Here is an 11,156-nt window from a genome sequence, read left to right on the forward strand (position 1 = left end):
ACCTCATAAGATTGCGGAAACCGCACAATCTGTTCCAAATTGAAAATTTCCGAGGATGTCCGTTATAAGCTCAATCACAATTTTCTAATTAGCACCCCAAAAGCTCTCGTGGCTATTAATTGAGTGCGTCTGTCATCTGCGATTCAGGCGCTCTTTTCTCCGCCAAAAAAGGAACGCTTGATCGGAGGTTAGTGCGTCTGCTCAACTATTTCTTTGTTTGATTGGTCAAAGGAAAGAAGGAAGAAAGGAACATGCTCAGCTGCGTTCGTCTCTTTATTAATGCACATGCTTTGAGTTGTGATTTATTTTTATTTGCTGTGATTACCTACATATATTTATTGACATTCCTGAGAATGGATTCATTCTTCATATCCAACAAGAAATCAAATTCTATGTAAAAGATATATTTTCTCAAGTTAACGGATTTTAAACTATGCTTGAAGCTATTTACTCCAATATAAATTGAATATTATCATTTTAAGCCATTCTAAAACATGTGGTTATATAATAACTATAATATATTACAGAGCATCTCTAACAATATATTACAGAGCATCTCTGTTGGGCGCGTACGATATCAGCTGAGAAAAGGAAATAGTGTCTATGCATATAAGTACGAATTTTATGTTAGTAATTCTTTTGCGAGGAAACACCGATTTAAATTTCTACATATAGCAATTCTTTGAAAAATCTCTTTACTTTGTAATGTTACAATTAAGTCCTTAATTGAACAGTTTTGCTAATTAATATAATACGAATGTGACTACATGAACAAAAGTTAACTATTCTCTGTACAACGAGATGTTCACCTGTTTTACAAGCCCAGGACTAACTTTTTAATTCACATACATGTATATTTACAAAAAAGCAAAGGCTTTTAAATGTAATGATCTCCTTAAAATACCAAGCTGAGCTGGCAAGTCACAGATATGTTAAGAAGCTCGTCAGCAACAGGTAAATCATCTGAATAACTGCGAGGAGAAACAACATATTCATCAAGGTTAGGTTATGCTACAGCACCAGCTATGGTTCCATAGGGATGAGCAAACTTCTCATCCATCAGTAAGTTCAGCAACACTGTCACGTCATGCTTGAACTGCTTGAGGGTGCTCACTGGAGTGGAGTCGTTGCTGTGCACATCACTTCCATCACTGTCTGACTGATGGCCACTGACAAGTTGATTGTTCTTGCTGCTGTCAGAGGAGTGGCATCCAAACGCTTTCACTTCATCTAGAGCTCCTGCACCCACATAATCATCACAGTTTTCTGTGGTTAAGCTTATTCCCCACGCACCGCCCTGGTTTTCGACATCAGAGTGTCCAGACAAAGCTTGATAAATAGGTACATGTAGTGATTGCCAAAAGCTGTTTGGGCCCTGTGAAAATTGACCATCTGGAACTTCAGTGTCACTGTATGGAAAATGGGCTTCCTCTTCACCCATAAACTGTGGAGCCATGGACGAAAACCAAAACTGGCCATCAAGGTCATCAGAGTCAACTTCACTGCTTGTTGAGCCCCTGTCGCACTCTTCATCAGACTGCGTCGGGGTCATACAGTAGAAATCAACAACTTCCTTGTCATCTGCATCACTGTCTTCATCGCTCGCAATGTACTCACTGATGTTGTCTGCAGCTGGCACAGGGGTAGAGATATCACACCACTGCACTGTTTCTAACTCTGTACTTCTGTCAGAGGCTTCTCTGAGTTGGTTTTGCATGTCTTCCGTTAGGCTTACTGAAGCGTCAAACCAACCTGAACATAGAAAAGCCCCACATTATCAACAGTGAATTTTTAGATGCAAGGGGTCTAGATGCATGTAAAAACAAGTTCTTGGCCAGAATTAATTGGTTCAAAATAGTTACAAATATCATAGAAAAATTCCCTGAATTAGAAATGATCTTTTGTTTAAGAGTTGCCATGACCAATAGGATTGATTACTCAGACTTTGAGGGAGGGGGTGCTTCTAGAAAGTGTAAATGGCTATGGTTTATTCAAACATGTTCAGATTTTGAGGTATTTTGATTTTCACATGTGGCAACTAAGCTTATGTAAGTAGTTAAGTAAACTGAGTTTTGATGAAGTTTCCATCTGGACATTTTAGACCACTTGACTTTTTGGAGGAATACATGTACTGTATGTGCATAAGCACCTTGGCACTGAAATATGGCTCTGATTTCTTGCCAATCATGTTTAATAAATACCAGTTGTGAATGCTGTTGCATACAGTTAAAACCCAGGTGTAAGAACCTATATTTTTTCAAGTCTGGCAAAATAGCTTCCTGTATTTTGGGGTTTTTATTGGCAATTTAGGCTAAGTGGGTTCTTAATTTGGTTCTAAATTTCTATGAAGGAGATATAGTTGTTGATTACCAGAAAAATAAATAAACTTGGATTTGGTCATTAAATGTACAGTATTCATTCACAACTGTATTATGATAGGCCTAACACAAATGATTACATAATGAATAGGTAGTGGTATATTACCTCTATAACAATTTAACAATTTAACTGTAATCTACTCTAACCCACAGATACATGTATATAGAACCTGCTTGATCTTGCTTGGCTCAACAGGTTCTTATATTTTTGGCTTTTAAAATGGCAAATTTCTGTCAGCAAGTTCTTAAATCACTAGGTTCTTACACACTGGCTTTTACTGTAAAGCACCAATCTCTGACTGTCTGAATTCTGTGACTGAAATATCAGATGTTTGTCATTTTGGGGGGCTTAGGAAGTGTTCATGCCTCTCCCCATCCCCTTGGCTTGATTATTAAGCCATGTTTACGAATTCTGTTCTGTGATTGGTTAAATGCCACTTGGATAAAATTTGAAACAGTTTAACTATGTGCATCCGTTCACACCTAGATCTTTAAAAACAAGGTGCTAAAAAAAGAGGGAAGAGAAAAATAGGATTCTTGTCACAGTGCCAGGGATTATGTAACCTCAAACATCAGATGAGTTATCACTTCTTCATGACTTCTAACAGACATCTATCAAACCCAAAGAGTTTGGCATGCAATACCGTAAATTTTCTTTTGTTTAATGTTTTGCTAAACCATTACTCGCACCTATCTTCCTTTTGCTCCAACTGAGCGTCTGTGTCTTGAAAAAGGGACATAAGAGGTTTATTTTAAACAATATTTGCTCCTTTTAGTTTTGCCACTTAAGGTATTTAGCCCTTTTAAAAAGCAAACCATGAAATTCAGTTCTTAGGGTGCACCGTAACACTTAACTAATTAACTAAACTTAGGTTACATTAGAATAACAAAGGCAAAAAGACAGAAACCTAAAACAAATAGTATTAAACTGAAAGTGTTTGGACTTGCTAAGATTTACTACAACACAATCTGTGCTTAGTATAAATACTCCTCATTCCAGAAAAGTCTGCTTTTAAAATTAACACATGCATGCACAAATTTGATTTTATTATTGACCTCAAATCACAAATGAACCTTGAAATGAAGCTATTAATACCATGCACCTACTTTGCACCCCTAACGTTGGACCATTCACTGATACAAAAAGGAAACACACAGCTTTTGTGAACAAGACAAAAACTGCTTTATTTCACGTTAACAACGAGGCAGGAAGTCACAAAGGATATACGAAACCCTGCAGCTTATGAATTAATATTGCATTACATTTTTGTGGTTCCAAATGATCTTATTCTTTTATTTTGGTGCCAGGTGTAGATTTTCAGATAGCACAAAGCCAACCACATTTTACCTGAAGGCCAAAGCTCTTAACAACCTTTACTCCTTATTTTGTTCTAGAATCTGGGAATTTAATGGAATAGGTTACATTATCTTCAGCAAAGAATCTTTGAAGTCTAGACTTGGCTTCACCTTAAGGACTTTATCTTGCTAACAATCAAAGGATTAATGGATGATCTATGTAATGATTTTAAATCTCTGTACAAATTGTTTTGAGATGAGGGTGAAATGGTGAGCAAAACACACTGGCTTCTAAAAGTGGCCCATATATATCAACAATGGCATATCATGTTCAAGAGGGTAATAAGGAAATGCTAATTACCAGGTTTCAGATGCATCAAATCTTTAGTTGATTTTGTTCGCAAAAACAACTAATTTTTCCTGTGGAGAGTTTGGGGTTTAAAGGTTTGGTTGCAAACTAGTCAACACAAAAGCCCATAACAGCTTGTGACCTTCCATGCGCTAAGTTATGCTTGGGCAAATATTCTTAATTGATAATTCCCAAAGGATTGCGGCATTATGCAAATTGTGTTCAATCACTTCAATAGGGATCAAAAGATCACAGACATGTTTCAAAACATGCAATCATTCACATGCAATCAAAAGCATGAGAAAATAAAGAACCCATGTTAGTTTTAAGAAACAGGTAGTTACAAAAAGGAGGGAAATGATGACAAAATAATTAACAGAAGCCAAAAAGAAATAAAATTTTAAGTTAACTGATGAAAGGCACAAGAGGTAATTAACAAAATTAATGATTAAAAGTTAATGTGTCATATGACATTGACGATGTCCTTGATACTGAGTCACACCACAGAGATTGAACTGACATAAAATTTGACAAACTTGTATTTTGGAACATTGCAACAAGGGATTAATAACATTGTTGATCTGCATGACCAATTTAGAAGCAAGATATTTAAATGAATCATTATAACACCTACAAAACAAATTTCCTGTAAATTATCTACTTTAGCAAAAACCACTTCTGGCATTGTGCATAAATGCTTTAACCCTCCATTTCTTCTCCTTCCGGAGGAAAAACAAGATGTATTATTGTGCAAAATATATTGTGCATTTTTCATAAATGAGTATAATTAAAGAAATGTTGTTACCATTCATATCCTTGAGATGAAGCACTGCCCGTGTTGTGTTGTGAATCAAATGTAATGCCCAAATTGAGGCATCCTCCATGCTGACGTAGACTCGGGCATTTATGTTCATAAGGCAAACCAAGCGGTACAGAGCAAGGCAGCTTGGAATCGGTTCTATACCAAATCCATGGCCCCTCAGTGAGTCGAAGTTTCCATCAAATGCTGCACCCCCCTGGACCCACAACCCAGTGAAGGTGGGTATGCAGTCATGAAATATCCACGAACTGTTATTTACATCATAGTTTACAAACAGGTGAGGGACATCATTGTTGTTAATGACTGTCCACATTCCTGCCACTTCAGCCTGGATTTTGTTCTGCTCCTCAATGTCCCAGTGGTTGCTGCTGATAAAGTATTCGCAGTTGCTGACATAGCCGGTGTCGTAGCCTCCTTCTGATTCGTCATCACTGTCCGTTGTGCTACTGGCAATCCTGCGTCCTGACCTAGTGTCTTTTCTTTCAAAAGAAAAATTACCAATACTTCGTAGTGGCGATCTTGGACTTGTTAAGCCGCAGCTAGAAAGCGATGACGTGGCTGAGTTGCACCGACTGCTAAGGCGTTTAGGGGGGGACAGGTACAACTCCTTAAATGCACTCACCCCCATAGGGTGCATGAGAAAGTGTGGGTGGGTGAGTAAGTTAAGCAGCTCCAAGGCATCTTCTCGGAAAGACGCTGATATTGGGCTTCCGTTAGACAAAGAACAGGACATGGCTGCCTTCCAGTCGAAGACTTCAAAATTAATTCCTGTATCCCTGTGCTTCAGGCGGTACCGCCATATGCGATAAAATGTCAAACCGGTCTCGTCTGTCACGTAGGCCCGAAAGAGACAGAGCCATCGAAACATCACCACACAGCTTGGAATAACTTGATATGGCCGAATGTAGCGCGCTGGCTTGGTCATTTTCGTTTTAGAACTGAACCAATCTTCGCTGTATCCTCTTCGCTTGTCGATGAAAGTCCACTTTAGGTCATGTGTGTCGAAGAATAATTCAAAGTTCTTATTGAAACTCGACGTGTTGAACTCGTCTTCTTGATCAAAAACATCCGGCATTGCCCACTTCATCATCGTTCCCGCCATGTGCAAGAACATACTTTCACGCAATTCTACCTCGGTCAACTCATCGCCGCTTACACAACAAGAGATAAAATATTTCATGTAATCGGGGGTAAAGTTACCGCGGAGCGACAAATCTTGATACGTAGTCATCCAGTTGACACATGATAAAGATACTTTTTCGTACAAGAACTTCTGTGATGGCCATCGCAATAGCACCAGCCTCCGCCAAAGCGACGGAGTTTTGGCGATGTTCCTCCACTGTCTACAAACTGAGGAGGCTTTTGTCAGTGTAGGTGCATCGAAATACCCAAATATGTGAAGTAGAATTTCGTCTAAAAATACTGCCATCTCGATATCACGATGTTGACATTAGGAAAATAAAATTGCGCGCCACGAAGTCGTCGTCTCGAGCGGTTTTGTTCTGTTTCGTCACGAGGCATATGGTTTTGTTTACTTGGCCTCCACCGGAAGTCTACCTCGTTCTCATGGTGGACTTCGAGTTTGAACCGGAAGTCAAGTTGACGAAGATCAAGCGAACATATTTCCGTAGTCCTTCGACTGATCTTCGGAAGTGATTTGTACAACTGGTCTATTGCAGGCGCAGATAATCCTGCTACTTTCAAATTTGAGTTATCAACAGATTGGTGTTTTCCAACGTGGCGCAATAGATTCACTGGCGAAAGATTTTTGTGATTTTCGTACAGATACTACAGTACTTTTCAACAAGATTCGCAAGGTCAAAAGAGGTGAGGCTTACAATTGCTCGTTTCAGCGTTTGTTGTAAGTAAATTAAGCTGTAGTAAGCTAGGTTATATTTTGTGCAACATGAATAACTAGCATGAAAGTTTTCGTACGTACGTGGCAGCTTCTCGTGCGTTTCAGTGAAAGAACATTTGATCGACTTAATATCGAAATGCAATTTATTTCCAATCGTTATTTTTTATTGCCACAGCTACTTACTTTACCAATGAATTTCCTTTGGTGGTTTTTAAAAAAATAAAAAAGGGGGGATATATATAAGGTAAATTATAACCTTAAGTCTTAAATATATACTTAAGCTTACCAGTATTGTACACTGTGTAACAATAAGCGTATAAGTAAGCTTACAGAACCTTAATAATTAGGTCTATGTTGCACTGCAAAATAGTTTATGGTGTGAAGTGTTTTAAAATAAATCAATTTTTTTCCATATTTTCTGATAATGATAAATATGGCTATTGCACAACGTTGAATATAATTCGTCCAGGGTTGAAAGGCCTATTTTATAATAACTAAATAAGACTTGGCTATATGTAGAGATTGTCTTCTGTTTGAAGGTTTTGTACCCTCCCCTTTCTACCTCACAAACGTCAGAGAAATTCAGTTCTGAGGGAAAATGACGTTATGCCTAAATATTCCACTCTGCTCAAAACTTAGACTAACTAATGCAAATTTTATTGCATCTGTCTGCCTGTATGTCTGCTGCCCATAATCTACCGATGCATGAGAAAAAACACTGGAATGCCAACTGATGCAATCACTGTTTAAATTTCTTCATTCTACAGGAATTCTTATGGTGAGCAAGGTTGCATGTCCTCCAGAGAAACATGCTTGTGATTGCTTACATCTCATTTGGTGTTCTCTCAAGTCTCTGTGGTATTTTCCACTTCATGTGCAAAACAGGACAAAGAGAGGAAGTGATGATAGCCAACCCTAACTTTGTTTCATTCCAGAACAGTTACTTTAAGGTTTATTTCCCAGCGCTGATGGCCGAGTGGCTTCAGGGTCCCTACCTTTATAAATTATACAGTCACTACGGTTTCATTGACACACAAATTGCCATAATATATGTGTGCGGCTTTGCATCAAGCGTCGTGTTTGGAACTTCAAGTGCATACTTTGCGAGTGTATTTGGACGTAAAAAGGCCTGTGTTGTCTTCACATTACTTTATTCTCTGTGCTGCGTAACAAAACTGTCAAGAAACTATGGCATCCTCATCTTTGGCAGAGTACTTGGTGGAATCTCGACATCTCTGTTGTTCACGGCTTTTGATGCATGGTACTTGTATGAACACACGCAGACCCACAATTTCCCAAATGAGTGGGTATCAGCAACGTTTGCCAAAGCAACACTTTACAACAGTGTGATTTCTGTAGTGGCTGGAATTTTAGCTAATACCATTGCTGAATGGATGCAATTTGGACCTGTAGCACCATTTGTACTTGCAATACCGTTCCTTATTGCTGCTGGGATTTTGATTCAGTTTACTTGGGATGAAAACTATGGTGGAAAAAATCTCAAAGTTATCCAGCCATGTATGGAGAGTTTACGGCACATTGTAACTAACAACAAAGTCATGTTGATTGGCATTGTTACGTCACTCTTTGAGAGTGCCATGTATATATTTGTCTTCTTGTGGACACCGGTGTTGGACAGAGCACACCTTTACCCTCCACTGGGAATTGTCTTCTCTTGTTTCATGTTATGTGTGACACTGGGCAGCTTTCTGTTCAACTTTACAGTCAAGCATGGAATAAACCCATCCAGTGTGGTTATTCTAACTATTGTTGTTGCATCAGTAGCCAACATTGGTGCAGTATTTGCAAGCGCAGGACATCCACGGATATCATTTCTTATGTTCATCGTTTTGGAGCTTGCCTGTGGTGTTTACTTCCCAGCAATGGGTTGGCTGCGGCAAACAATTCTTCCTGAAGCGCACCATGCAGGCATTATCAACTGGTTCAGGGTTCCCCTGAATGCTATTGCAGCAGTTGTTTTGATGGTACTTCATGATACACACAGTGGTCATGGCATATCTGCAATATTTGCACTTTGTTCCATACTGTTAGCTGTGGCAGGAATAGCTGCTGTAAGACTTTCTGTTTTGTCAAGAAATGATGAAAATTTACAAGTTATCAATAATATGGAAGAAGGGCTGTAACACCCTCCAGAAATGTTGGTCTCCATTGATTGTTATTGTTTAATTCATCAGCAGTGGCTTTGAGATTGTCAATAATAAGTACCTTGTAGGTCAGTGGAGCAATTTAATTCTGGCAGAACAGATTTTTCCATGGCAACAAAACCATTGAGCAGCAACAACCAGGCACTGTGATGGACTAAATCAGGAGAACATGTACTGAACAAATATTTAACAGTAGAGGAAACTGTTATCTGCAAAGATTAGTAGGCATTGGATTAGATTAGTAACATGTTAAGTAACTAAAGATCTGCAATAAATGGTAACAATACAGCAACTTTATAGCTGACAGTAAATTAAATATAAATTAATAATAATATTATTGCATAAAATGCAACAGTTACAGGGTGTCATGTATGCAAAAGCATTGCTCAAATTACATTTCGCTACATTTTCTTCGTGGCTTTCCCATCAGATTTGCTTGAGGAACATTCAAAAGTTTTGAGAATACAGTTGAACCCCTATTAAGTGGCCACCTATTAAATGGCCACTCCTATCAGGTGGCGAGTAATCAAAGTCCCGATGAAGGCTCTTCTATTGTCAAGACCTCTATTAAGCAGCCAGCTCCCTTTAAGGATGTTTGTGCTAATTGTTTCTGTGCATCCTTACTGCGCACGCAAATTCATACACCACATAATGCATGAGAGCGCGTGCTAAGTAATAAAATGAACATGAATAGAGCAGATGGCCATTGCTATAGTTTTGCCTGGATTTAACAATCGTGCACGTTCAGTGACCCCTATGTTTCTTTTGATGGATCATTTTCTCTACCGATTTGCTACATTTAGCGAAAAAAATTTGAAGAAAATCTATCGACTAGAGGTTTGAATTTTTTCGCAAAATCCACCATTGAATCCCATTCTTTTTAATTCTACGTTTATCTGTACAATGGTTTCAAATGCCTATTGAAGGGTTAAGTTTTTTAAAAACGTTGGTAACATTTGGAATTATTTATGCAACAGACCCGCTTCTACAAAATATGACTAAGATCGTTTGTCTCCATTGACTCACCCCAAGTCAATATTGTTAACTATAAACCCCTGTAGACCATGCTGAATTACGTGCACCAATTTTTTTAAAATCAGGGTAGTTTTCCACACACTTTATCTCTGAAATGAAGTTTGTGACCCCCAATTTTTTTTTGCATTTCTGACACAAGTAACAATCTGACTGCAGTAAAAATTTAAAAAATATATATTGACTGGAAAATTTTCGTGTGAACAGGCTATCCATTTCTCTGAGGGTGGCCATTTAACAGGGGTTGATGTGTACCAGGATTTTTAAAGGATGTTTGTTCAATCTAATTGTTTGTGCATGTCGTTACTGCACACACCATTCACATGCCATGTCATGCATTGTCTTCAAGGTGTACACTAAGTAACTAGTAAGTTTCGATAATAGAAACTAATAACTGTGATGGTGGCCACTGCTGTAGCCTGATTCTCAGATGGTCCAGGTTGCTCACGGCCTCGTACTCTCTCAAGGGAGAGAGAGTGCGTGGCTGCGAGCAACCTCACCCGTCTTAGAATCAGGCTATCACTGCTACAGCTTTGATGGTTTTAGCAATCCAGAATGTTTGGAAAACGGTGTTTTTCTTTTGAAAGATCTCAAATATTCTCTACCATTTTCCTACATTTTATGAAAAAATGGGGGGAAATCATCAAATGAATATTATTTAATAGAAGTTTGAAATTTTTGTCCCAAATTTGACCTTCCTTGTAATAATGAGAAAGTTTCTCAGAATGCTCAACAGAGACTGAGTACTTCTCAATTCCAGTGTTAGAGCAGTCAGCTGTGCTTAACCAAAGACAGCACTTTCTAATCACAAACACCTTCTGATATTTATTTTGCTTGTGCTTATACAGGAACTTTGCTTAACCTCTAAAGGAGACCAATCTCCCCAATTTTGTTATCAGTCACATACCATCATTATGATCAGAAACGTCTTTTCCTACTGTTTTGTCTTTTAAATGTAATTGTTAGATCTTATCAAAGATTTTTATGCCTTTTTAGTCATTGCTGCTTCTTGTTAGCCACTTCAGCCACAGCTGGTGCTCATGCATTTGCAGGTCCTCTGGCCTGGTTGAATGAGGATTTTGAAAAGTTGGCTTTTTAGGAGGGAGGAAAACCAGAGTACCCAGAGGAAAACCCTCAAAGTAAGGCAACAACCAACAACAAACATGAACCACATATTCAAGACACTGGGAGGAATGTTCCCTACTCCCACTAGATGGGGTGAGGGCACAGTGGCCTTACAGTTAGCGTGCTCGTCTTC

General features: G+C 38.6%; 2 protein-coding genes across 2 annotated transcripts; one reads left to right on the forward strand and one right to left on the reverse strand.

The window, feature by feature from the left end:
* Positions 1-289: 289 nt before the first annotated feature.
* Positions 290-6,272, reverse strand: LOC110050930 (uncharacterized). The gene is made up of 2 exons (XM_020756908.2): positions 4,829-6,272; positions 290-1,752 (listed from the first exon to the last, which is right to left on the reverse strand). The coding sequence occupies exons 1-2, from the start codon at positions 6,270-6,272 to the stop codon at positions 1,007-1,009; spliced, it is 2,190 nt and encodes a 729-aa protein (XP_020612567.1). The 3' UTR covers positions 290-1,006.
* A 272-nt stretch (positions 6,273-6,544) lies between these two features.
* On the forward strand, positions 6,545-9,158 carry LOC110050931 (solute carrier family 61 member 1-like). The gene is made up of 2 exons (XM_020756909.2): positions 6,545-6,670; positions 7,469-9,158. The coding sequence occupies exon 2, from the start codon at positions 7,511-7,513 to the stop codon at positions 8,843-8,845; it is 1,335 nt and encodes a 444-aa protein (XP_020612568.2). The 5' UTR covers positions 6,545-6,670; positions 7,469-7,510; the 3' UTR covers positions 8,846-9,158.
* The last annotated feature ends 1,998 nt before the right edge of the window (positions 9,159-11,156 follow it).

The sequence above is a fragment of the Orbicella faveolata genome, unplaced genomic scaffold, assembly GCF_042242905.1.
Source record: "Orbicella faveolata isolate gen_17 unplaced genomic scaffold, um_ofav_v1 contig_46, whole genome shotgun sequence".
Lineage (NCBI taxonomy): Eukaryota > Metazoa > Cnidaria > Anthozoa > Scleractinia > Merulinidae > Orbicella > Orbicella faveolata.

Coding starts and splice junctions, on each gene's coding strand:
- LOC110050930 (XM_020756908.2), bottom strand. CDS start 6,272: ATGGCAGTATTTTTAGACGAAATTCTACTTCACATATTTGGGTATTTC. Junction 1,753..4,828: donor TCATCTCAAGGATATGAATG/GTAACAACATTT, acceptor TTCTATGTTCAG/GTTGGTTTGACGCTTCAGTA.
- LOC110050931 (XM_020756909.2), top strand. CDS start 7,511: ATGCTTGTGATTGCTTACATCTCATTTGGTGTTCTCTCAAGTCTCTGT.